The sequence below is a fragment of the Schistocerca nitens genome, unplaced genomic scaffold (assembly GCF_023898315.1).
Source record: "Schistocerca nitens isolate TAMUIC-IGC-003100 unplaced genomic scaffold, iqSchNite1.1 HiC_scaffold_465, whole genome shotgun sequence".
Lineage (NCBI taxonomy): Eukaryota > Metazoa > Arthropoda > Insecta > Orthoptera > Acrididae > Schistocerca > Schistocerca nitens.
In genome coordinates this window covers 237,523-263,287 of record NW_026045998.1, presented here as the reverse complement: position 1 = coordinate 263,287, position 25,765 = coordinate 237,523, and the positions used below count along the sequence as shown (strand labels likewise).

The 25,765-nt window shown below is 43.2% G+C and overlaps 1 protein-coding gene across 1 annotated transcript in view; it reads right to left on the bottom strand.

Moving 5' to 3' along the window:
* The window catches only part of LOC126232157 (zinc finger protein with KRAB and SCAN domains 3-like), a 394,238-nt gene that overhangs the window by 308,321 nt on the left and 60,152 nt on the right, over positions 1–25,765 (bottom strand). Inside the window, exons 7-10 of the mRNA XM_049942463.1 lie at positions 13,403–13,483; positions 9,184–9,258; positions 8,970–9,101; positions 1,874–1,911 (exon numbers count right to left, since the gene is read on the bottom strand). Coding sequence (XP_049798420.1) covers positions 1,874–1,911; positions 8,970–9,101; positions 9,184–9,258; positions 13,403–13,483 — 326 coding nt within the window. The remainder of the gene's footprint in view (positions 1–1,873; positions 1,912–8,969; positions 9,102–9,183; positions 9,259–13,402; positions 13,484–25,765) is intronic.

The following is a 25,765-nucleotide window of genomic DNA, read 5'->3' as shown; positions in this document are numbered from 1 at the left end:
GAGAGAGAGAGGGGGGAGGAGATTAGGATGTACTCCAAAAATGTGCGCTTCCTCGTTCGTTTCTTTTCCATTTAAGCAGACCTCAGACACAGCCACGTACAGCTAGTTTACGATAAAAAGGGGCGAGTTAAACTCCGGAGTCACTATTTTCTAAGGGTCAGATAAATAGTAGTCACATTAAGAAAAGTAATGTTTCTATAATGTTAAGTAAAATTTTAATTTTCAGTAACACGATATCAGCCTTTTCATTTAGTTTGCAAAGAACATTCACACTCTAAACAAACACTTTTTCAATAAGTAATAAAAACCACTGCTACAACCTCTTCTTATTGTCGCATAGACACCCCAAAAACACCACACAACCACCTCCGGCCTGAACCACACAAAAAGCCTCACCGGGCATCGTCGCTATCGATCCGTCACACCATTTGCAAAAAGAGGCGAAATGGTGACTCAGTGATCTGGATTCCTTTTCATAATACTATCATTACTCCATCCTGGATTTTCCATTATCTGAATTTTATATTGTTCAGCTGCTGATGTAACTGGAATAGACCACTGTCTGAGATCTAGGAACATTTGACTTAGCTTCATGCATCAAAACAATTATTTTTGGAAATCATTCATTATTTAAATAACGAAACATTACAGAGGTTTCATATTTTTTAAAGCTCGGCATGACACATTTAGAGAATTTACTCCCATTGTCGAGTACTAGTATTTACAAAAGTATTTTTTTGTGATATTTGCAAATGTGTAGTTCTATGTCTCTTTAAGAGTAGCCACCTTTCTGAGGTTACACACACACACACACACACACACACACACACACACACACACACACACACGTGTAAACCATCACAAGAACTACTTACGTAAATATCTGCATTCAACAAGGAGAATAAATTCTTGAAATGCATCTTGGCAAGTCTGAAAAAATATGTACCTGGTGCTGTGTTTCACAATTTAAACCAAAGAGGAGGTTAGTTGAAACCAAAAACATTTGAGTAGTGCTGAGAGAGAGCAAAGGTGTGAGCTAGCGTTACAAGTGGTCGAACACTGAAACACACAAAATAAGCCTTCGAGTTTATGCAAATCACAACAGTGACGAAGCTGGGCGTGTGCAGTAGAGACGGTACGAAAACAATTGTGATCAGTCGCGACACCCTTACTCGAGCGAACCTAGCTCACACTCCCAGCAGCCACGACACCGAGTACAGCTCGGGAGCGGCACCAACTGCTCTCACGTTTACCAATTCAGATCTGCTGAACAGAGTGCTCCGGTGTCAACAAACTTACCGCACAACATTTGCGTACATTACTCGAAGACCCACGCCGTACCAACATCATTTGTGTCAGTTTTTTTCTCCGAAACATCGGTTCGTGAAGTATAAGTCTCACGAAAATTAAAAATGTGTGAATGTGAAATCAGGTGCAAATTCACATTGTGAAGATAGGAACTTTGATAAAAGCGATAAAAAAATGTCACGGACGGTTAGAAAACATTAATTCTGGAACATAAAAAGCAGGGTCACAGCGCAGTCCCTTTCTGTCGTTCCGCCACACGACCACGTCGACTCGTCTAACTGCACCGATTCCGTACAACTGACGGTCACAGGCAGAACGCTTCGCCCGCCACGACTTGTCAGCTCTGGAGGGTCACACGACAACCCAGCAGCAGTTATACACCGTCTACTGTACGCCAAAGTGAGCAGGTGGCTCTTCTAGTGGAGTGATAAATATTCTGTCCAATGTTAATGTTTTTGTGATGAAAAGGAATATTGCACAAAGATGAAGAATCTATTTTTTGTTTGGACTAAAATTTTTCCTGTGAAGAGAATTGTGTATGTGTTGTAAATAATGTTCCTCTTACCTTACGGTGTCCACTGTTGTGTTTGCACTCTCCAGTCCCTGGAACAGATTTATAACGTTATTAGCTGACACTCGGCTGTAAAACAAACAAATTACATCAACAGTGCACTGCACTATCAGAGTGCGATAACCAGTGACAAAACATTCTGGTACTTCTACATGTGGTTATTGTCACAATCTCTGGCTCCCTACTGATACAAAAAGAAATGTGAAAATTTTTCGAGGTTCCTTAAAAATTGTGTCATCTAGTGTTAGAAAACCCTGTAAGTATGACAAAGGCCGGTCTGTAAGTTTGTGTCTAAGAGACAGATAGAAAGGAAGAGAGCGGGAGAATGTACGAATCAATACGTATCACAACCTGTTGGTGTGTTACGGACAGTCTAGGATGAAACTACAAGAATATGGGAACGATAGATTACTATTCAGTACATAGAGGATTACGGAATGTAGTCGAATTAAGTCGGGTGATGCTGAGGGAATTAGATTAGGAAATGAGACACTTAGAAAGTTGTAAAGGAGTTTTGATATTTGGGGAGCAAAATAACTGATGATGGTCAAAGTAGAGAGGATATAAAATGTAGACTAGCAATGGCAAGGAAAGTGTTTCTGAAGAAGAGGAATTTGTTAACGTCGAGTATTGATTTAAGTGTCAGGAAGTCGTTTCTGAAAGCATTTGTAAGGAGTGTAGCCATGTACGGAAGTGAAACAGGGACGATAAATAGTTTGGACAAGAAGAGAATAGAAGCTTTCGAAATGTGGTGCTACAGAAGAATGCTGAAGATAAGGTGGGTAGATCACATAACTAATGAGGAGGTATTGAATAGAATTGGGAAGAAGAGGAGTTTGTGGCACAACTTGACAAGAAGAAGGGACCAGTTGGTAGGACACGTTCTGAGACATCGAGGGATCACCAATTTAGTACTGGAGGGGAGCGTGGAGGGTAAAAATCGTAGAGGGAGACCGAGAGAAGAATACACTAAGCAGAATCAGAAGGATGTAGGCTGCAGTAGGTACTGGGAGATGAAGAAGCTTGCACAGGATAGAGTAGCACGGAGAGCTGCATCAAACCAGTCTCAGGACTGAAGACAACAACAACAACAACAACAACAACAACACATAGAGAATGTGTAGCCTTAGTATCTAGAGAGAGACACACAGTGGTCATGTGTGTGTGAGATGCTCTTGGGCGAATCTGTGTCAATTTTCTACTTCTAGAGGAGGATTCGGTTCAAAAGCTGAAATATTTCTAACATTCTCCTTCACTGTGTCTGTCTGCAACTTAACACGTCACTTATGGGGCAGGTACCAATCCATCCTTTCCACAGTGTCGTTACGTATCAGTGCGTATTGTTTATATTTTTGTATATTAACAAAAGATACATCGCTACTCACCGTAATGATGACGCGTCAATTGCACGCGAGGACAACAAAACGACAGTTACACATTTAGCTCTCTGCCAAACCTTCTTCAGAAAAGAAGAGACACACACTCACTGACAGAGGCGAGCACACCTCACGCACACACAACTGCCAACTCCGGCACCTCGGGCCAGAATCCACCTACCATTTGAGATGGGAGCAGCAATGTAGACGGGTCGGGAAGGGGAATGGGAAGAAACAGTGGTGTACGGGTGGTGGGGAGAGGAACGCTGTCCGGCAGAGTGTGCGAGGACTAGAATGCTGACGAGCACAGTGTCAGGAGGTTGTGGGGCAGGGAGGTGGGCGGGGGAGAGGGGTGGGGGGTGGGGTGGGGGGGAGCGAAAAAAGAGAGGAGCGGGCAAAGACGGGGAGGCGCGTCGGCAGAGGGTGACACTCGACGAGAGCGAGAGGACGAGAGTAGGGTGGAGACGATACGTCAGAGGGGACGAAAACTGTCGGGTGGAGGGAGTGGGAACGGTAGGTTACTGTAGGTCGAGGCTCGGACAGTTTCTGGAGTGGAGTATCTGTTTTGAGGATAACTCCCATCTGTGCACTTCAGAAAAGCCCGGTTGTGGAGGGCAGCATCCAGATGACCTGGCTTACCCCACAGTTTCCGTCCCACTGTCACCAGTTGTAACAAATACGAGTCAAGATAGATGTAACGGAACTCGAATAGCGTATTTGCCTCTATCGGTTACGGTAGAGAGATCAGTCTTTCGCTCCCGACTGCATATTTATATATAATATTGCACGAATAAAGGCTGGGCGAGTGTAAAGCTATCGTTAAAAACGCTCGCCGCGCGATTTGTTACGATTTGGTCGGTCGTAATAATAATAACGTGCTTACGAATACAATTAAAATATAACGGCGATACCTGTTTAGTGTTATTAGAAATAATATGTAGTAAATTAATGAGTTAGGTAGCAGATCCTATAAGAAGAGGTGAAATTGGGCATATTGAGGTGTTTTGCTTTATATCGATGAAGCCGATGATACGGCGTCATTTTTTCCGTTTACGCTTAGAAATAAACAAGTAAAGAAGTGCTAATTGTGCGTTGTGAAAAAATATAGGGGCGAATTTTAAATAACTACGGTATACGATCAGAGTAACGATAGGACATTTAGTTACACGAAATCGCGGATAGCGAAGTGTGGTCATTAAATCGAGTACACCTACAGGGCGGTCAATTCCGGGATAAATCTGTACGCATCTCACGAGGGACGCGGTATCGAGTCCGTTTGTTTTATTATATCACAGAGAGCGGGCTCCAATTTATGAAAAGGAGAAAAACGTTAACTTTAATGCGAACCCTTAATAATAGCGGACCGGGGAGAAAAGTGTGTAATTGTCTTACGCCTAACAAACATTCCTGGAGGGCGGTGGCTAAACTAGAAGAGTCAGTAACAAAATACTGTATCATTATCATTGACTGCTGGTATCTAGCAACCAAAACTGTTGGAAATTGGGAGTTAGGGTTCGGGCACTTGCATATACTCCACATCAGAGTGTGAATGAGTGGTGAATGCGAAATAAAACTGTGAACAAAGTTACATTAAATGAAACAGAAGAGACAAGACAGTTTAGTCGTATCTGTTATTATTCTATAAACTACAACATTTCTTCTCGTTGTACGAAGCCTTTATAGACGATCTTTATGACAATTTTCTTTGAAGGGATCTCGTTACGAGTTAAGTTTTGGGGACCTGGTCGAGAGCGGGTAGTTGGTAGATCCTAACTACTGCAGCCATTATGGAATCAGGTGCTACCGTGACCGTTGTGTGTTGTCGCTCGAAGACCGACGCACCTTTCCTCTTGGTATAACGGTGCCTCACGGCAACAACAACAACGCCGACGACGAAGGAAGATACGGTAGACGGTCACGTACTCCCTATTATCGTCCTGTAACCGTCACTGTGAGCCGCCCTCTGCCAATTCACCTGCCCGTCCTTTCCCTTCCCCACTCTTCTCCTTTTCCCCTCTTCCCCCCCCCCCTCCCTGCCCCCCCCCCATCATGCCGACGCTGCGCCTGTTGCCGTTCCAGCCCCTGCACGCTCTGGCAGATACCTGTACCGTGCTATCCCTTCCCCTTACCCACCCACTCCAGATTGCCGCTTTCGTTCCACGCGACAGGGCATTCCGGTCCCAGCTGCCGGAGTGGTGGCCGTGTGTGCGTGAGTTGTACTCGGTCGTGTGATCGAATGTGTGTCTTCCCTTTTCTGAAGAAAGCTTCGGTCGAAAGTTAAATGTGTAGCTGTCTTTTTGTCGCGCTCGTGTTTGATGCCGTGCCGGAGTAAGCTGTCACCCACCGGCACACCGGTCGGCAAAGAGGTTGCGAGAAGATCGACAGTAGGCGTCGGACCGAGAGAGGTCGAAGGCGGACTCGCGAGCGACACGCCGCCGACACCCTCTCGACCGCCAGTATTTTAGATCGCAGCCGAGGACCGGACGGCCGGTCAGTTGGAGTCGGTCACAGACAGTCGGCCGAGTTTCAGACACAGGCAGTCGCAGTCAGCTCAATTACTAGCTCGGTCACTGTTCTAGTTGGCGTCTGTCAGTTTAGGTGACCATTTGTAGCAGGACTTGTACTTCACCAGCAGTGAGGCTATGAAGCTTGTACCACAACAGCTCGGTTAAAGTTAAGTTTCTTCTTGTTCTTGTGAGCAAAGAACCCTTACACATGTGCAATTGTGTTATATAAAGAGGATACCGGCCACCACACGACATCCTCTCCTCGCTTCCTACGGTACGAGACTCTACAGGGGCAACGACGACACAAAACTGGCGACGAGGATAATTCGGTGCAGATCCGAGTTAATCGACTTGATCACTGATCTTGCTTGCTTCTCTTGTGTTTTAACTTGCAGGGGTGATCATTTTCCTAATCTGTTGTTGTATTCTTGCACGTATTCCACGAGGGGAGCCGCAAAAGTAATCAGATTTCTCTTTTCGGACGCTTCGCCTGTTTCTCGCTATAACGTCTTTGTGTAAACCGTGGCTTCCCCACCACCTCCTCCCCCTGCCCCCATGCTACAGCCGCTGATGGACAATGTGGTGGCTCAGACACGAGCTTTTCAGTTTCAGAACCGACAAATTGCTACCTTACTGACGACGGTACAACAACTAGTGGCTGCACGAGCCGTGTCAGCCGCACAACAGACCGACAAATCAGAGCGACAAGTGCCGTTGACCAGCATACCGATGTACCGGAAAGTTAATGACACAGAAGAGGAATGGCTCAAATACCTAACACAGTTCCAAGCACATTGTGAAATTCATTGTGTTCGAGGTACTGTACGAATACGATACTTTCTTTCGATTGGGGGATTTTGAGTGTTCAGGTTAATACAAAAACTATTGCCAACTGCGTCTCCCAACGGACTCGAGTTACGATGAGGTAATTGGTACATTAACCGTGTGCAATGATCAGTAATTCCGAGTAGCTGCAAGCAGATATCAGTTTTTTCGTTTGCAGAAAAAATCGGAACAGACATACTGCCAGTGGTACAGAGAACTAATGGTCACGACTAGGGAGCATAAATTTAAGTGTAGTTGTGGCAACTTTTACAGTGATTTAACGATTAGAGATGCGATAACATTCAGTGTCCCAGATAGCAGAATACAGGAACAGATCTTAAAGTATTCTGATCCAACACTTCCTCAAGTATAGCAAATCTGAGAGCAATACGATTCGGGTGCCACAGCGGTCAATAAGTCTGACGAGGCCCCAATTTGTCGGGTCGAGTCGCCCCTCGGGCGCGACCACCCCGAGCAGCCACAACAATGAGTGCGTACACGACCACGTGGAAAGCCACGTAGATATGTAAACGGGCCAGTGAATTTACTGAAACCTCGCCCTAGATGTTTTGCTGCTTGCTGCTACATCTACATCTACACGGTTACTCTGCAATTCACACTTAAGTGCCTGGCAGAGGGTTCATCGAACCATTTTCATACTACTTCTCCATCATTCCGCTCTCAAATGGCACGTGGGAAAAAGGAACACCTAAATCCTTCCATTTGAGCTCTGATTTCTCTTATTTTATTATGACAATAATTTCTCCGTACATAGGTGGGCGTCAAAATGGCTCTGAGCACTATGGGACTCAACTGCTGAGGTCATTAGTCCCCTAGAACTTAGAACTAGTTAAACCTAACTAACCTAAGGACATCACAAACATCCATGCCCGAGGCAGGATTCGAACCTGCGACCGTAGCGTAGGTGGGCGTCAACAAAATATTTTTGCATTCGGAAGAGAAAGCTGGTGATTGAAATTTCATAAATAGATCTCACCACAAAAAAAACTGACTTTGTTTCAGTGACTGCCACCCGAACTCGCGTATCTTATCGGTGACACTCTCACCCCTATTGCGCGATAACACGAAACGGGCTGCCCTTCTTTGCACTTTTTCAATGTCCTCCGTCAATCCTACCTGGTAAGGATACCACACCGCGCAGCAATATTCCAGCAGAGGACGGACAAGTGTATTGTAGGCTGTCTCTTTAGTGGGTTTGTAGCATCTCGCAAGTGTTCTGCCAACAAAACGCAGTCTTTGTTTCGTCTTCCCCACAATATTATCTATGTGGCCTTTCCAATTTAAGTTGTTCGTAATTGTAATTCCTAGGTATTTAGTCGAACTGACAGCCCTTAGATTTATGCGATTTATCGTACACCCAAAATTTTATCGGATTTCTTTTAGTACCCACTGCTAATGTAAACAGTTGTGTTGTCACACCCATAGAAAGCAGTTTATTGTTACGAAATAAATGGCACATTTCCTTTGCCACTAAAGTTTTATTTTTTTTTTTCCTCTCATTTATATTTTATTGCTGCAGTATCTTTCTCCAGTAGCAGGTGACAGTAACATTCTTTGGTAGAGAATCAATTCTTACCAGTCAAAACTACAAAAATTTAACTGAAAAGTAAAACAATGAAAAATTTCCGGAATTCCGAAAAATTCCCAAGTTTTTCCCGGTATTCTCCTGAATGAAAAAATTCTCGGGTTTTTGCCGGATTTTCCATGTCGTATACACCCAGTATTATTACGAATAAAGAACCCTGTGTTGTAGGAAGAGAATATTAGCCACTGAACAGCATCCTCTCCTCGCTACCCACGACACGAGACTCTACAGCGGCAACGGTGACACAAAAAACGCGACATGTCATCTTTACGGTGAGTAGCAATCTCCCCTTTCCTTATACTGTTTGTATTCCAACCTGGACTTTCCAGTGTTTGTATATTAACAAAGTCAATAATATCATAATGGAGGGAAACAGAGGGGGGGAGGGGGGGGGGAGATTGTAATTGGAGATCACGGTTTGAGTAGGAAGCATGTTCAAATGGATGTAAGTCATGGCATTAATGCACAGGTGAGAGGCTTACAGAAGACACACACTAGTATAGAGAGCTGCATCTAACCGGCATTGGACTGAAAACCACAAGAACAAGAAGATAGCCACTGTGTGTTTAAGCAATTTTATATTTCATGGCAGCTGTCATTTTTGGCACGAACTTTCTGCAGAAGGCTGACGTTAATTTCCATTTATTGTGATCTAATAAGGTTCCAGTTGTACCTAATAACAATAGTAGTACTGCAGTAGCAGTAATAATAGTAATAGTAATAATAATAATAATGGCAAGAAATACACGGAAACACAAGGTTCCCCGTTACCCTACCTCCTGTACGCACTGCTCGGATGACTGTGCCGCTTTGGGTGTTTCGGCACGAACCCCGTCTTTCTCTACAGCCGCTTTCTCACACACCTTTAACATAACCCCATCCCTCTCTACAGCTGCTTTCTCAGGTACCTGTAACAGATTCCACGAAATTCTGGATTAAACCGAGGGGTGACTAGGTAACTGTGTACCACTCAATAGTGTGAAGCCCCACCTGGGCCACGTCCCAGAAATCTTCCTCCACATCATCTTCGCTCCATTCCTGCTTCAGAGCTTCCAAATCAAATGGCTGCAACACAAACAATTTATTATTTACGTATTTATGCATTTACTTTACACAGCGAGATTAGGAGCTGTCTCACATCTACCGATATCTTTTGCGAGTCGACATTCCAATATGTACAGTGCACGGGCAGCACACAGTGGTAACAATAACAGTGATCTTCAAAGTCCACGAGAGGGAAGCGACGACTGAGAAGGGAGTGAGGCAGGGTTGTAATCCGTCTCCCACGTTATCTGTAGATTGAGGAAACTGTGGAAAAAAAAACAAGGACACATTCGGAAAGAGGATTGACGCTCACAATAAAATATCAAAGCTCGGAAGCCTGCCGGTGTTACAATTCAGTCTAAAATAGCACAGGACTCGGAAGAGCAGTCGAACGAAATGGAGACTGTATCGGTAAGAGATGATACGGTGATGATCAGAAAATAAAACGAGGGCAGTGGAATGTAGTGGAATTAAATAAGTCAATGCTGAGGAAATTGAGACAAGGAAATGAGACACACAAAACAGTACACGAGTTTTGCTATTTGGACAGCAAAATAAATGACCACAGCCACAGTGGGACAGGGTATACAAGTACACATTTCTGTAAAAGAGAAATTTGTTAATGTCTAATATAAATTTAAATGTTACAATCCCAGAGAAGTAAAGTTGCTACTCACCATATGGCGGAGATGCCGAGTCGTGACAGGCACAATAAAAAGATTCACACAATTAAAGCTTTCGGCCACTAACGCCTTTGTCAGCAGTCCACACACACACACACACACACACCTCAGCAGTCTCAGAGAGCTGAGACCAGACTGCAAACAGCAGCACCAGTGCACGGTGGGAGTGGCGACTGGGTAGGGGTGAGGAGGAGGCTGGGGCGGGGAGAGGGAGGGAGAGTACGGCGGGAGTGTCAGACAGTTGAGTGTTGCAGTTTAGACGGAGGGCAGGAGAGAAGGTGCGGAGGTGGGAGGGGGTAAGTAGCGAAAAGGGGAGAAATAAAAGAAATTAATAGACTGGGTGTGACCGTGAAATGACAGCTGTGTAGTGCCGGAATGGGAACAGGGAGGGAGCCGGATAGGTGAGGACAGTGACTGACGAAGATCGAGGCCAGGAGGGTTACGGGAACGTAGGATGTACCGCAGGGAAAGTTCCCACCTGCGCAATTCAGAAAAGCTGGTGTTGGTGGGAAGGATCCGTATGGCACAGGTTCATCTTACTGACCGCTTCACAGCCTGTGATGCAGGTGTGTGTGTGTGTGTGTGTGTGTGTGTGTGTGTGTGTGTGTGTGTGTGTGTGTGTGTGTGTCCTGCTGACAAAGGCCTTAGTGGCCGAAAGCTTTAATTGTGTGAATCTTTTTATTGTGCCTATTGCGACTCAGCATCTCCACTATATGGTGAGTAGCTACTTTACATTTCTGGTATTGTTACATTCCATCCTGGATTTTCCATTGTTTCAAATTTAAATGTTAGGAAGTCTTTTCTGAAGGTATTTGTCTGAATTGAAGCCTCGTCCAGAAGTGAAGCGTTGGCAACAAAAAATCCAGACTAGAATAGAAGTTGTTCAAATGTCCCATAGAAGAATTCAGAAGACTGGACAGGTAGATGAATTAACTAACGAGGTGGGATGGGGGGAACAATCGGGGCACATCCTGACAATAAGTGTCAGTCTATGCCGACACGTAACGAGACGTCGACAAATAAGTCACGTTGCTGATGGAAAGGGCAGGGGCAAGTATGTGGTGTGAAGACTGCAGAGACAGGGCACAGCTGTAGAGGTGAAGGTGCTCGCACAGGACGGCAGAGTGTCACGGAGAGCTGAACAACGAGTCTTTGGACTGAGCACCTCGAAAACAGTAACAATGATTACACACACACACTGGTAGATAGACACAATAAAAAACACACACACACACACAAATTTCAAGCTTTCGCAACCCGCAGTTGCTTCATCAGGAAAGAGGGTAGGAGAGGGAAAGACGAAAGGATGTGGGTTTTAAGGGAGAGGGTAAGGAGTCGTTCCAATCCCGGGAGCAGAAAGACTTACCTTAGGGGCAAAAAGGGACAGGTATACACTCGCGCACACACACATATCCATCCGCACATATACAGACACATATATCTAAAACTGAGAAACAGTAGTTGCTTAGCTTAGTAAAAGTCACACAAAACAACAAAGTATCAGGTCACACACAACAACAAAGTATCCAGTAAACACAAAAAATAAAAAAAAAGAATTTACTGTGTACATTAAATTACGCCCTACATTGGGTGCCAAAATGTAATAAATTGCGATATGGATATGACATCACATGGGCATTATGTAAATCAAATCAAAATACTGAACACCAAAAATATAGTAAATTGGGAATAGGATCCGCAAATACCATTGATTAAAACATGAGACATGAGTTATCACATTAACATTCATTCATTTGCACTGAAATGCATATGCTTCAAACTCTAAGCTCTCACAGGGATCAGAGCAGACACATAGATTTAGTTCCATATAGTTGCATTTACATATGTCTGCCTGTGTCTGTATATGTGCGGATGGATATATACCTGTGTGTGTGTGTGTGTGTGTGTGTGTGTGTGTGTGTGTCCGTGCGTGCGCGCGAGCGAGCGAGCGAGAGAGAGTGTATACCTGTCGTTTTTTCCCCATAAGATAAGTCTTTCCGCTCCCGGGATTGGAATGACTCCTTACCCTCTCCCTTAAAACCCACATCCTTTCGTCTCTCCCTCTCCATCCCTCTTTCCTGATGAAGCATCCTTGGGTTGAGAAAGCTTGAAATTTGTGTGTGTGTTTTTTATTGTCTCTATCAACATACCAACGCTTTCGTTCCGTAAGTTACAGCTTTTTTGTTTTTAGATATATTTTTCCCACGTGGAATGTTTCCCTCTACTTACACAGAATTTAAGAAATGTCTGTCTTATAAACATTGTGTTACAAAATTTCCACATCATATTCCTGTCCAACATGCGTCATCAGCACAGAATGAACAGTGACATGAAAAAGTTGACTTGTCGGAGAAGGAATGAGAAATAACAGCTTTAGATTAGCTGATGATATAGGAGGAGGAAAACAAAAACAGCAAGGTATATGAAAAGTACAGATAGTTTACAGTATGCCAGGAATGCAAGTTTCTTGTCACACAGAAGGAAGGCAGCTCCAAAACCTCGAGAAGCGAGCTACATCACTGATACTCAATAAAGCTTTTGAGGAGGATTCTGCCTTGAACAAATAAGACTGTTTCTTTTTTCAGCCATTCATATTTTGTTGGAGATTCACCACCATCAATGGGTTCATTTTATTTCGTGTAGAGCAAAAGCTAAATACGTGCATAACAAGACGTACATTGCTGCGACTGTAGTCATTATATTTAGAACATTTCAATGAAATATCTACCAAAAAACACACACTGCAACTGCCTGACTGCAGTGCAGCTCATATTCGTGGTACAGTTTGACATCTGATTCGTGAAACACATCTGTTACTGTTCTATTATCTTACTGCAATTATTTGTATAATTATTTGTACATTATTTTCTGCTGTCAATACTACTCTCATAATTATCTTTTAATATTTGTATAGTAGGTTATTGTAGTTGTGTTCAAAAATATTTCTTCTCAATGGTTGTGAGGATACATTACTTGTGATTGCCTTGGTAAATTGGCGCACGTGTGTGTGTGTGTGTGTGTGTGTGTGTGTGTGTGTGTGTGTGTGTGTGTGTGAGAGAGAGAGAGAGAGAGAGAGAGAGAGAAAGGGGGGGGGGGAGGTTATGTAATTTCTTTGTACTTAATTTTTGCAATTTCCACATCTCCATTACTCTATACAACCTCACATATTCCTAGTCATGCACTACTGGACTGTTTAAATTTTGAACCCATTTGTCCTATCAGAATTGTGAGAAATAAATTAGTCTGACACGAGTGAATGATTGTTAATTACTGTAACTTACTGTTTTAGGTTTAAAACTCTGTGCAATAAATAGGAATATATCAAAATTAATTTCCTTCTGTGTTGTGTATTTTCTTTAACATATGATCATTGGCTCCATTAACAGCACAGTAAGGAGATGACTGAACAAAACAAGTTATAAGACTTTTTGCCTTCTTTCTCTCTCTGTGCCAGGAAGCAGTAACAGGAATGTGGTGCATACCTTAATTTTTGTCGCTTCTGGGAGCGGAAGTGTAGCTGCACATTGATCGTGTTCCGGTTCAATTTTGATACATACAGGATCCTGCAAAAGATATTACTTTGCTGTAAAGAACCACGCAATACAAAAAAATCACACTCTGAAAACTGCAATGCAAAAATTAATGTCTTCTCCAAACGGAGTCGAGCAGTGGATACGTATAGCAATGCTACTAACAAACATACTGCAGCCTGAACTGTCTTTACCCTTCTTTCGTGTAGACAAGTATATAATTCTAATTTTGTGACTAGATTGACGATTACTCGGCAGGAAGAATGCAGCGCGTTATCTTACACGGGGGGTCATCGACGGGTGAAGTAACTTCTATCGTGCACCCGGAAGTGCGTTCAGACATTTGCGCTGTTCCTACTCTATACTAATGAGCTGGCAGATTGTGTCAATAGCAGCCTCAGACTCATTACAAATGGTGTGGTTAGCCGTAACAAAGTACAGTACAAAATGGCTGCACAAATGTTCAATCTGATCTTGTTAAAATTTAAAAGTGGTGTAAAGACTGTCAATTTCCTTTAATGTTTAGAAATATGAAACTCTGCACTTCACAAAATCTGCACTTCACAAAAGGAAGAGAGAAAAAAAAAGAAGAAAAGAAATCCATAGCATCCTATGACAAAAACATCAATGAGTGACAAACGGAATCGGGCAACTCGTACAAATACTGAGACGTAACAGTTTGTGGGGATGTGAAGTAAAACCGTCACACAAGGATCAGTCATAGGACAACAGGTGGCAGACTTTGGCTCATCGGTAGAAAACTAAGACGATGCCATCAGTCTGTGAAGGAGTCTGTTTACACGACACTTGTGCTGTGGACGAATTCCAACTGTGTGTATTTGGTATTGTAGTCACAGGATACCAGGTTTTTACGTTCTGTGAAGTGTGCAATTTTGTATTTTTCAACACTCGAAGCTAGTCGTCAGTCTTTGCTTCAATTTGAAATCCTACCAATACTGAACAGGATTTTTCCATTCGCTTACAGTCACCACTAGCAAGCTGACGAGTTATGCTACCGGGATAGTGCAATCGGAGAAGAGTCTACATCTACATCTACGTCCATACTCCGCAAGCCACCTGACGGTGTGTGGTGGAGGGTACCTCAAGTACCTCTATCGGTTCTCCTTTCTATTCCAGTCTAGTATCGTTCGTTGAAAGACAGATTGTCGGTATGCCTCTGTGTGGGCTCTAATCTCTCTTATTTTATCCTCACGGTCTCTTCGCGAGATATACGTAGGAGGGAGCAATATACTGCTCGACTCCTCGGTGAAGGTATGTTCTCGAAACTTCGACAAAAGCCCGTACCGAGCTACTGAGCGTCTCTCCTGCAGAGTCTTCCACTGGAGTTTATCTGTCATCTCCATAACGCTTTCGCGATTACTAAATGATCCTGTAACGAAGCGCGCTGCTCTCCGTTGGATCTTCTCTATCTCTTCTATCAAACCTATCTGGTACGGATCCCACACTGCTGAGCAGTATTCGAGCATTGGGCGAACAAGTGTACTGTAACCTACTTCCTTTGTTTTCGGACTGCATTTCCTTAGCATTCTTCCAATTAATCTCAGTCTGGCATCTGCTTTACCGACGATCAACTTTATACGATCATTCCATTTTAAATCACTCCTAATGCCTACTCTCAGATAATTTATGGAAATTACCTGCTTCCAGTTGCTGACCTGCTATATTGTAGCTAAATGATAAGGGATCTTTCTTTCTATGTATTCGCAGCACATTACACTTGCCTACATTGAGATTCACTTGTCATTCCCTGCACCGTGCGTCAATTCGCTGCAGATCCTCCTGCATTTCAGTACAATTTTCATTTGTTACAACCTCTTGATACGCCACAGCATCATCCGCAAAAACCTCCGTGAACTTCCGATGTCATCCACAAGGTCATTTATGTATATTGTGAACAGCAACGGTCCTACGACACTCCCCTGCGGCACACCTGAGATCACTCTTACTTCAGAAGATGTCTCTCCATTGAGAATGACATGCTGCGGTCTGTTATATAGGAACTCTTCAATCCAATCACACAATTGGTCTGATAGTCCGTATGCTCTTACTTTGTTCATCAAACGCCTGTGGGTAACTGTATCGAACGCGTTGCGGAAGTCGAGAAACACGGCATCTACCTGGGAACCCGTGTCTATGGCCCTCTGAGTCTCGTGGACGAATAGCGCGAGCTGGGTTTCACACGATCGTCTTTTTCGAAACCTGTGCTGATTGCTACAGAGTAGACTTCTAGTCTCCATAAAAGTCATTATACTCGAACATAATACGTGTTCCAAAGTTCTACAACTGATCGACGTTAGAGATATAGGTCTATAGTTCCGCACATCTGTTCGAGGTCCCTTCTTGAAAGTGGGGGTGACCTGTGCCCTTTTCCAATTCTTTGGAACGCTACGCTCTTCTAGAGACCTACGGTACACCGCTGCAAGAAGGGGGCAAGTTCCTTCGCGTACTCTGTGTAAAATCGAACTGGTATCCGATCAGGTCCAGCCGTGTTTCCTGTTTTGAGCGATTTTAATTGTTTCTCTATCCCTCTGTCGTCTATTTCGATATCTACCATTTTGTCATCTGTTCGACAATCTAGAGAAGGAACTACAGTGCAGTCTTCCTCTGTGAAACAGCTTTGGAAAAAGACATTTAGTATTTCAGCCTTTAGTCTGTCATCCTCTGTTTCAGTACCATTTTTTAGTAATGTCACTTTTATACGAAAGGTACACGTCTTTAGGAGAGGAAGCGGATTACCATATAATAACATTTAAAAAAGACGTATTGCTGTTCACATATTTGTAGCAAAGAACAATGCACGAAAGGCAATCGTGACGGTCAGTACCTACTGGCAGCTAAGTGGTATTTGCTCGACAATTGTTTTTTATTTCATTTCTGGACATAAAGTTATTTGTGGTGGTCAAGATAGACGAGACAGTATTTATAACAGCACTTACACTCTCGTCACAGAATGAGGTGACCAAAGCCGTGGGACAGCGATACGCACACATACAGATGGCATTAGTTCGGCGTACAACAGGTATAAAAGGGCAGTGCATTGGCACAGCTGTCCTATGTACTCAGGTGGTTCCTGTGAAAAGGCTTCCAGTGTGATTACGGCTGCACTACGGGAATTAACAGCATCTCAAATAGCTTGGTAGCCGGACCTACACGCACGGGACATTCCTCTTCGCAAATCGTTACGGAATTCAATATTCTGAGATCCACGGTGTCGAGACTGTGCCGAGAATATGAAATTCCGGGCATTACCTCTCACCGTGTAGTGTGAAGTAACTGCAGAAATCAACTTGGGACACACGGCAACCGTACCCGTCAAGACAGTGCGATGAAATTTGGCGTTAACACGCCACGGCAGCAGGCGGCCGACACGAGTGTGTCTGCTAACGGCACGACGTCGCCGGCAGTGCCTCTCCCGGGCTCCTGACAGTGTCGTTGTTGTTGTTGTTGTTGTTGTTGTGGTCTTCAGTCCTGAGACTGGTTTGATGCAGCTCTCCATGCTACTCTATCCTGTGCAAGCTGCTTCAACTCCCAGTACCTACTGCAACCTACATCCTTCTGAATCTGCTCAATGTATTCATCTCTTGGTCTCCCTCTACGATTTTTACCCTCCACGCTGCCCTCCAATGCTAAATTTGTGATCTCTTGATGGCTGAGAACATGTCCTACCAACCGATCCCTTCTTCTAAATAAGTTGTGCCACAAACTTCTCTTCTCCCCAATCCTATTCAATACCTCCTCATTAGTTACGTGATCTACCCATCTAACCTTCAGCATTCGTCTGTAGCATCACATTTCGAAAGCTTCTATTCTCTTCTTGTCCAAACTATTTATTGTCCACGTTTCACTTCCATACATAGCTACACTCCATACAAATACTTTCAGAAACAACTTCCTGACACTTAAATCAATACTCGAGTTATTTTGCTCCCCAAATAGAAAACTCCTTTACTACCTTAAGTGTCTCATTTCCTAATCTAATCCCCTCAGCAGCACCCGATTTAATTCGACTACATTCCATTATCCTCGTTTTGCTTTTGTTGATGTTCATCTTATATCCTCCTTTCAAGACACTGTCCATTCCGTTCAACTGCTCTTCCAAGTCCTTTGAAGTCTCTGACAGAATTACAATGCCACAGGCGAACCTCACAGTTTTTATTTCTTCTCCGTGGATTTTAATGCCTACTCCGAATTTTTCTTTTGTTTCCTTTATTGCTTGCTCAATATACAGATAGAATAACATCGGGGAGAGGCTACAACCCTGTCTCACTCCCTTCCCAACCACTGCTCCTGACCGTATCGGTGTGAGACGCCAGGGTACGAGTGTGGCTCAGATCCCACAATGCGACAGATCCGATCTGTGCAAGTGGGTGTTGGCTCGATATAGGTGTGCGCCGAGCTGAATGAAATGGGCTCCGGTCCAACTGAACCGATGAGTGGCCGACTTCGTCACGGTCGGCTACTCGGGGACTAGTTGCGGGCATTCGTGGACTTCGCATTTCCAGTCGACGATCGAATTTTTGCGGATGACAGTGCACCGTGTTACTGGGCCACAGTTGTTTGCAGTCAGTAGGGAGAACTATCTGGACAGTTCGAGCAAACGGTACGGCCACCGTCCGACGCCTGAGGGGCACGATCGACAGGTCAGTTTGTGGACGAAGTACAGCACAGCCAAAACTTTCGCAACTGCAGACAGCTTCAGATGCGGCACGCCTCAATATTTCTGCACGTCGAGTCGGTGCACTGTGCCACGCAAAAGGATGTTAGACACGATATTAGAATGTATCCCATTACTTTTGGAACAAAGTGTATGATTTTATGAATGCCAATTTTCACTTTTTAACAGGAGGCAATTATTCTTTGAACTGTAGAAATATCTACAAAATGTTTGTTGGACATAGGAAAATCACAAGTAAATAATAGTAATAGGAATGACATATTTATCATTCCACATAAAACTTTTTGAATCTTTTTTTTTTTTTTTTTTTTTTTTTTTTCCCTTCATCTTTCTGCAGTATCTTCCTTCCACAGCTCTGAAATGTACAACACTAACAAGGGGAGCCCACAACGTTTGGAACGTGGATTTACTTCAAACTTCGTCCACTCGTAGTACTCCATTAGGACAACAAAATGTGTAAGCTGTAGCGTGTACTTCTAAAGCGTTATTGAGAAAATCGCAAGATAATTTCGGTCGTCAAATATATACCTGTGCGTGGCCATTTTCAACATGAAGCGCCGGCAGCCGAGGGGAGCCAGCACAGTAACTCGGCGTGTTCAGTCAGAGGGTTAGCTGCCCTCTGTAATAAAAAAACTGAGTTAACAGATCAACAACGAACTGAAATGGGTGTCTTTCCACGTCTGCCCTGAGCAGATACAATGAACAAAATTAGATAAAAAAATAAATAAATAAAAATAAAAAAAATATGCGCTCCAGCCCCATTATCGCGGGATTGCTGGATCGAGTCCCGTTAGCCAGTTTTTCTTTTGTTTTCAACACGGTAATTTTATATTGCAATTGATATAATGGGAAAAGTACGTGTAATCGGATGAACTTTTATTCATTTTACAATGTTATTTGGCAGTCTACAAATTTATATTATCACAAATAATATAATATTCATAACTAGCGACTAGTATACGACGAAACGCATACAGTGATACTGAAAATGTATGCCTGTCCACGATTTGAGAAATCCCTCATACCTGGAAGGAGCCAGTAGCGACTTGTTACCTCCAAGTTTTGACCGGCACAGACGGCTTTCGAAAGATGTACAATTAATAGTCGCTTTCGACATTACGAGTACAAGTTGCACAAGGTTATTTTTCGTAAAAACATGGAAAACATAAAGTTAAACGGCACCAGCTGCACTGAGTAAATGCTATGTTTCCGCATACGCAAGGTCTTTCGAGGTTTTCCACGGAAAAGCAAACCTCGTTAACATTTTCAGAAACGTCTCTTTCAGCTGATAATTTGGAAGCAAACCATGCATAACGCAGTATTTCCTTAAATATAGGTGCCGATAACTGGTCGTGCAGGGTCGAGTGTATTTTAATAGCGTCTTCAGGAAAAGCTATTTGTCGTTCTCTTTCGATTAAATATGAACAATTTTGAAGACACGGGCAAGCGTACATTTTCAGTATCACTTTATGCGTTTGGTCGTTTACTAGTCGATAGTTACGAATATTATATTATTTGTGATAACAAAAAAATTGTAGACTGCCAAATAACATTGTAAAATTAATACAAGTTCATCCGATTACACGTATTTTTCCCATTATATCAATTGCAATATAAATAGTAAACAAAATTACCGTGTCGAAAATAAAAGATAAACTGACGAACGGGACTCGATCCAGCGATCCCATAATTACGGGGCTCGAACGCAAACCACTCGGCTTCCGCCGCTTCACGTTAAAAATGGCCACGCATAGGCATATATTGGACGACCGAAATTATCTTGCGATTTTCTCAATAACGCTCGAGAAGTACGCGCTACTGCTTACACATTTTGCTGTGCTCATCGAGTACTACGAGTGTACAAAGTTTGAAGTAAATCTGCATTCCAAACATTGTGGCCTCCCTTTGTAAGGAAGATGCACTAACTTTCACAACGCACTGAGAACAGCCACGAATTTCCTATACGGTTAGGCCAAATTGTAGTGCTTCGAGAATTTCGGAGTAAATTCTAGAACGACTCTGTCTTCCAGCATTTTCACCACCCGATATTTTAGAAGTGAGTGGGAGAAACGAATACACCCTACTGCACACGTCTATTTGTACGTGCAGGTAGAGAAAAACTGTTACGAGGAAAAGAGGGACCCGGCAGCCGAACGGTGGAAGCCGAGTACCTGCTGTACAGTCCACGGAGCCTTCGTGTACGGGTCGAGAAGAAAAAGGAAACTTTGTGTAGTACTCTGTGCTCTTTAGTGTCTCTGCCGATTGTAAAAAGACTAACGAACAAACTAATATAGATTTTTATGTTCGTTGACGTATTGTACTCGTTTGAGACTACAGACTTTTGCATTACTTCAAGTCTCGGCTACGAACGAAGCAAGACACGTGTATACTATTGGAATATGTGTAAATGAGTCTAATGTTTAACGAATAAAAGCTCGCAGAAGTTATTGTCTGTGAAAGTTGAAAACATACGGTGACTGAACTGGAAAGTATTTTACGAGTACCAAAATTATTCCACGGATAGAGAAGTATTTTAGTAAATTCCTTTAACCAGCTACAGTCTTCGGAGAAGAAGCTTTCGGGAGATCGATGTCGCCGATTACCCCGAGAAGAGGACCGGCTACACACAACGTTAACCGAATTGAGAGACGTCTGTGCCTCGTAACCCGATACCACACCGCCTCCCGTAGTTCGAAAACCGTTAGAAAATCAGTCGAACCCGTCTGCCACACAAGGTTTTCACATGTACCGGTCACGAACACTAATGTGTGCCACTCGCTGATAGTTACCGAAAATAGACCCAAAAGCTTCTGAGCCTTTCAATTGAAATTAGGGTACAAAAATGCGCAATGAGTTAGGGAACAATGCAATAAGCATAAACCGGAAATGAGGCAGGTGTTAGGTCACGTGACATACGTGACCATTAGTGAAAAACATGATGGGGCACCGGATTTCTTATTCTATTATACAATGCAGACAAGTGTTTGACACGTATTTAGAGAGCGTGGGACCAGATGTCTGACCACATTCAGATTGTCCGATCTCCCACGTTCCCGCCCAGCAAATTAATGACGAGGGGTCAGTGTGCGAGCCAGCCCGGATGCGGTTTTCAGGTGGTTTTTGGCGAGTACTAGGCCGGTTCCCATGTTCCACTGCAAACGTGTATTACACAAACATTTAGAACACTTCCTCACTCTTTTCTATACACAGGCAGAGTGGGGGCAGAGGTGGGCAGGGTGGCGAGGGGCAGGTTGAACGGTGACCTTCACTGTTTGGTCTCCTGGAGCACTTACTCGGCATCTGCCTCCGTACTGTCAGTACTGTCAGCTTTGACAGCAAGACTTTTTTTAATAAAAAACGCCATCACAGGAGGAGCAAGGTATACCACCAGCACTTTCTGTTTTTTCTTTCTTGCCACAACATAAGACTACGACAACGGTTGTACTACCCTCCACGACAGCCGTGTACGGCACGAGGCTGCCCTCTTCACCTGCTAACTACAATGACTTTTCACGAGCACTGGAAAACGTGTAACGAGGCAGGGTTGTCCACTGCTATCCTGTTTTGGTTTTACACTCCTTCAGTAACTTAGTTAAGCAATGAACTTTTATTTTTTTTCATTTTCACTACTCAGATTCCGACTACAGATTCTGTGGCCTTCAGCCTCATAGTACAGAATTCAGAAATAGCTTAAATAAAATTCCCCTAGTAAAATCTATTATTTCAGTACATTCTAATGTCTATTCCGAAAGTAATGAGCTAATTAATTTGATTGGAAATGCATCCTATTAAAAGTTATAAACAATGACGTATGTTGTGCAATACACATTAAGTAAAATTCGAGTGAGCTAATAGATTGAATTCAGCTATAAGACTGCATCCAAAAGAAAGCCTAAATTTTACTGACTCCAGCAAAGTGTTTAAATTAACCTAAAGTCTATTAGTTAAATAGATCTTAAGACTTGAAACCTGTAGCCTGTATGACTTTCAGTGCCAATTTTGACCGAACAACTGAATAATTCTGAGATCTGCTTCGATACGTTGCTACCTTTATTTTTCTACGTAAAATGACTCCGGGCTCAACTTTGTAAGTGCATTAATCAAGAATTAAGTAAATTTTAATATGTAAAAATTATTGTTCAAGAGGGCTGCCACGGTTATAAGTCGTGAATTCCCACGGCGGAGGCATAAGTTAGTTCTGCGTATTTCAATTGATACAGCTCACTCGTGTTATTTAAATAATAAAACCCAATAGTTAACTTCAAAACCAATTAGAAAGGATCATTTTAACCCTGGGAAATTATAAACTATAATTTATTAACAGAAATAGTCAAATATTCAAGCGCTCGTGTATATAAGGTCCGAGCTGGTGCAGTTCTAAGTTAATTCTCGGTCAGATTCTCTCGGAGCAAAAGTGCAGCAAGTTGGTTAATTTTTTGGTAATTGTAATTGTGAACTTTGTTAAAGACTGGAAGTTTCTGACCTACCTAATGTGACGATTATTAAGTGTAAGAGGCCCGGTCACACGAAAATTGTATGTGTGAGTGATAACAAATAAATCGGACAGTGGTCGACATAAATGTTCGACAATGAATGCGATCTTGACATTTGATTTTGGAAAACTTAATGTAGGATCCTGGCTTCTTAAATTCAGTGTGTTTAGGTGAGACGGACACAGCCACCGGGAAGACAATATCGAATAAGCAAAGCGAGGTAGGTCGAGAACACTGCGCACTATCTACTGGGTGAGGAAATGTTTCAACACCGGTACATCCGGTTGTGACGTGAACTTAAAGAGGCATCACAAACGAGGACATGTCCCGGCACGTGACAAACGGTCCGACGTATACACAAAGAGAGAGGATTGTTTGGCTCCAGGTCTCCAGCCTTCAGCCCCCGGTTCGGTTTCGATATACTGATGATGTCTCTGATATATGGACTCGTGGTGAGCCTGTTCGGTAAAAATTTTTGGGATTTATAAGCACATTCTCCCACTTAAATTTCACATCACCCTATTCCGAATACCGTGCCAGCCATCTGTCTACACCACAGCTCCTACCCCTGTGACCAGCCCTACTGCAAGACTTGCCCTACCACCCTCCTATCACCACCTATACCAGCCCCGTAAGTGGCAAAACATAGCCTATCAAATGTGAAACAACACGTCATATACCAATTGTTATGTAAATGCAATTCCACCTTTTACTTCAGCACGACTATTACCAAGCTATCAACTACAACAAATGGGCATAGGCAGAGGGTGTATTTGGCAACACGCAATATCCTGTTGCAGAACATGCTCTGTCTATCCCCCCCCCCCCCCCCCCACCACCACTCTCTCTCTCTCTCTCTCTCTCTCTCTCTCTCTCTCTCTCTCTCTCTCTCTCTCTCTCACACACACACACACACATACAATGTACTTTGCTTTCTGCTCTTATTAACTCATGCATGACATTTTGGCAGTAATGTCTGGTTTGCATATTTCCTATCTTCCACCTTTAAGCCCTCAGGTTTTCATATCTCATCCAGTGCTGTTTCCTACAATCAGTCTTTCCTTCTCATCCTGTCTGATAAGTATTCTCTGACCTGGGGTTCTGGATAGCTATTCCGAACTCTCAAAATTCCCTAAACTCTGCCACTACTTTTCATTTACTCTTCTTCTTTCCTCTTCAACCCATCTGCCAGAAGGAGCCACTGCATCCAAAAGCTTGCAAATTTAAGTACCTAAGTGTGTTCTACTGCCACTGCTTGGTGAGCAGATTTTTTATTTCTCCAACTACACTATATTTTCAAAATTTGATTATTTTGATTGATATAAATATTTTTATGTATCATATCTACTTACTTGTTATGGAAAGTCCAGTATGGAATAACAATACAGGGTGTTCCACTCAAACTCTCCTGATTTCAAGGACCCAGGAGAGAAAAACCACAGTAGATATGACAATGAAAAAGGCACCACATTGTAGAGCATCTCAAAGAATTTATATTCCCACATCAGAAGTGCCAAGTATCGTCACCAGAGTGCAGCACGGTCGCACAAAGTGAAAATGGCAACTCCACAGCAGCGCATGCCAGCAGTAGTGTGGTTTGAAGAAACAAAATTGCCGATTACTGTGCAAAGAAATTATCGTCCTGTGTACGAATGTGATCCACCTGATGTGAAAACAGTTAACAGACGGTATAGGGAGTTTGTGGCAACAGGAAGTGTTCTGAAACATTCCGGTGGTGCACGTTACGGAGTTTCAGACGAGACAGTGGAGGACATCAGACAAACATTTCTCAGAAGCCAACGGAAGTCAATTCGTCAAGCGTCTAAGCAACTTGATGTACCTCCATCAACATTGCATCGTGTAGTTCACCAGCATCTCCGTCTGTGTGCTTACAAAGTGTAAATTCTGCAACATCTGACGCCGAACGACAAACCTCGCCGACAACAATTTGCTGCAGATATGCTGCAGTGTGTCGATAGGGATGCCAGCTTCCCGGAAAGATGTTTATTCTCAGATGAGGCAACCTTTCATCTATCAGGAAGGGTTAATAGGCATAATGTTTGGATTTGTGGTTTGCAAAATCCGCACATTGAACATGTTCGTGATAGCCCTAAGATTAATGTCCGGTGCTGGCTATTGCACGACGGAATTGTTGGACCGTTCTTTTTTGCGCAACAAACAGTGAATGGGTCAGTGTATCTGGACACGTTGGAGCAGTTTGTGTACCCTCAGATACAAGACTTGCAACCCAACATCATTTTTCAACAAGATGGAGCTCCACCGTGTTAGTCAACAGCTGTTTGCAAGTTCACGGATAGGAAATTTTCCAATCGTCGGATCGGATGCGGAGGACCCAATGCCTGGCCACCACGTTCAGCAGACATTACGCCGCTCGATTTCTCCGTGTGGGGAGTCGTGAAGGATGGCACGTTTGCGACCAAAGTGGGCGAAATTCCTACGTTGCGACATAGTATCACTAATGCGATTGCAACAATAACAGACGAAATGTTACAAGGAACTTGGTAAGAAATTGAATATACCAATATTCGTGCTACAAACGGTTCACATGCAGAGGTGTATTGACGATAAATGAATAAATTCTATGAGATGCTCTACAATGTGGTGCATTTTTCATTGTCGTATCTACTGTGGTTTTTCTCTCCAGGGTCTTTGAAATCAGAGAGGTTTGAGTGGGACACCGTATAATATGGAAACGATAGATTGCTACATACTACGTACGAGAAGGTGTCGCCTTAGTGCTCCGAGACAATGCCTGTGTGTGTGTGTGTGTGTGTGTGTGTGTGTGTGTGTGTGTGTGTGTGTGTGTGTGTGTGTGTGTGTAATGTTCTTGGGTGTATGTGGTCAATTTTCTACTTCTAGAAGAGGACACTGTCCAAAAGCTGACATATTTCTAGCATTATTTGTCTGCAACACAGTGCACCTTTATGTGGTGAGTCGGAATCTACACTTTCCATATTATTATTATTGTGTGATATTTAAATTTTTGTACACAAACAAAATGAATTTCGTAATGGAGGGAAGTGGCAGGTTGCAGTAGTTACGCAGAGGCGAACTGAAGCTCACATAAACAACAAGATAACTCCTCGGTATTTTAGCGTTTCTAAT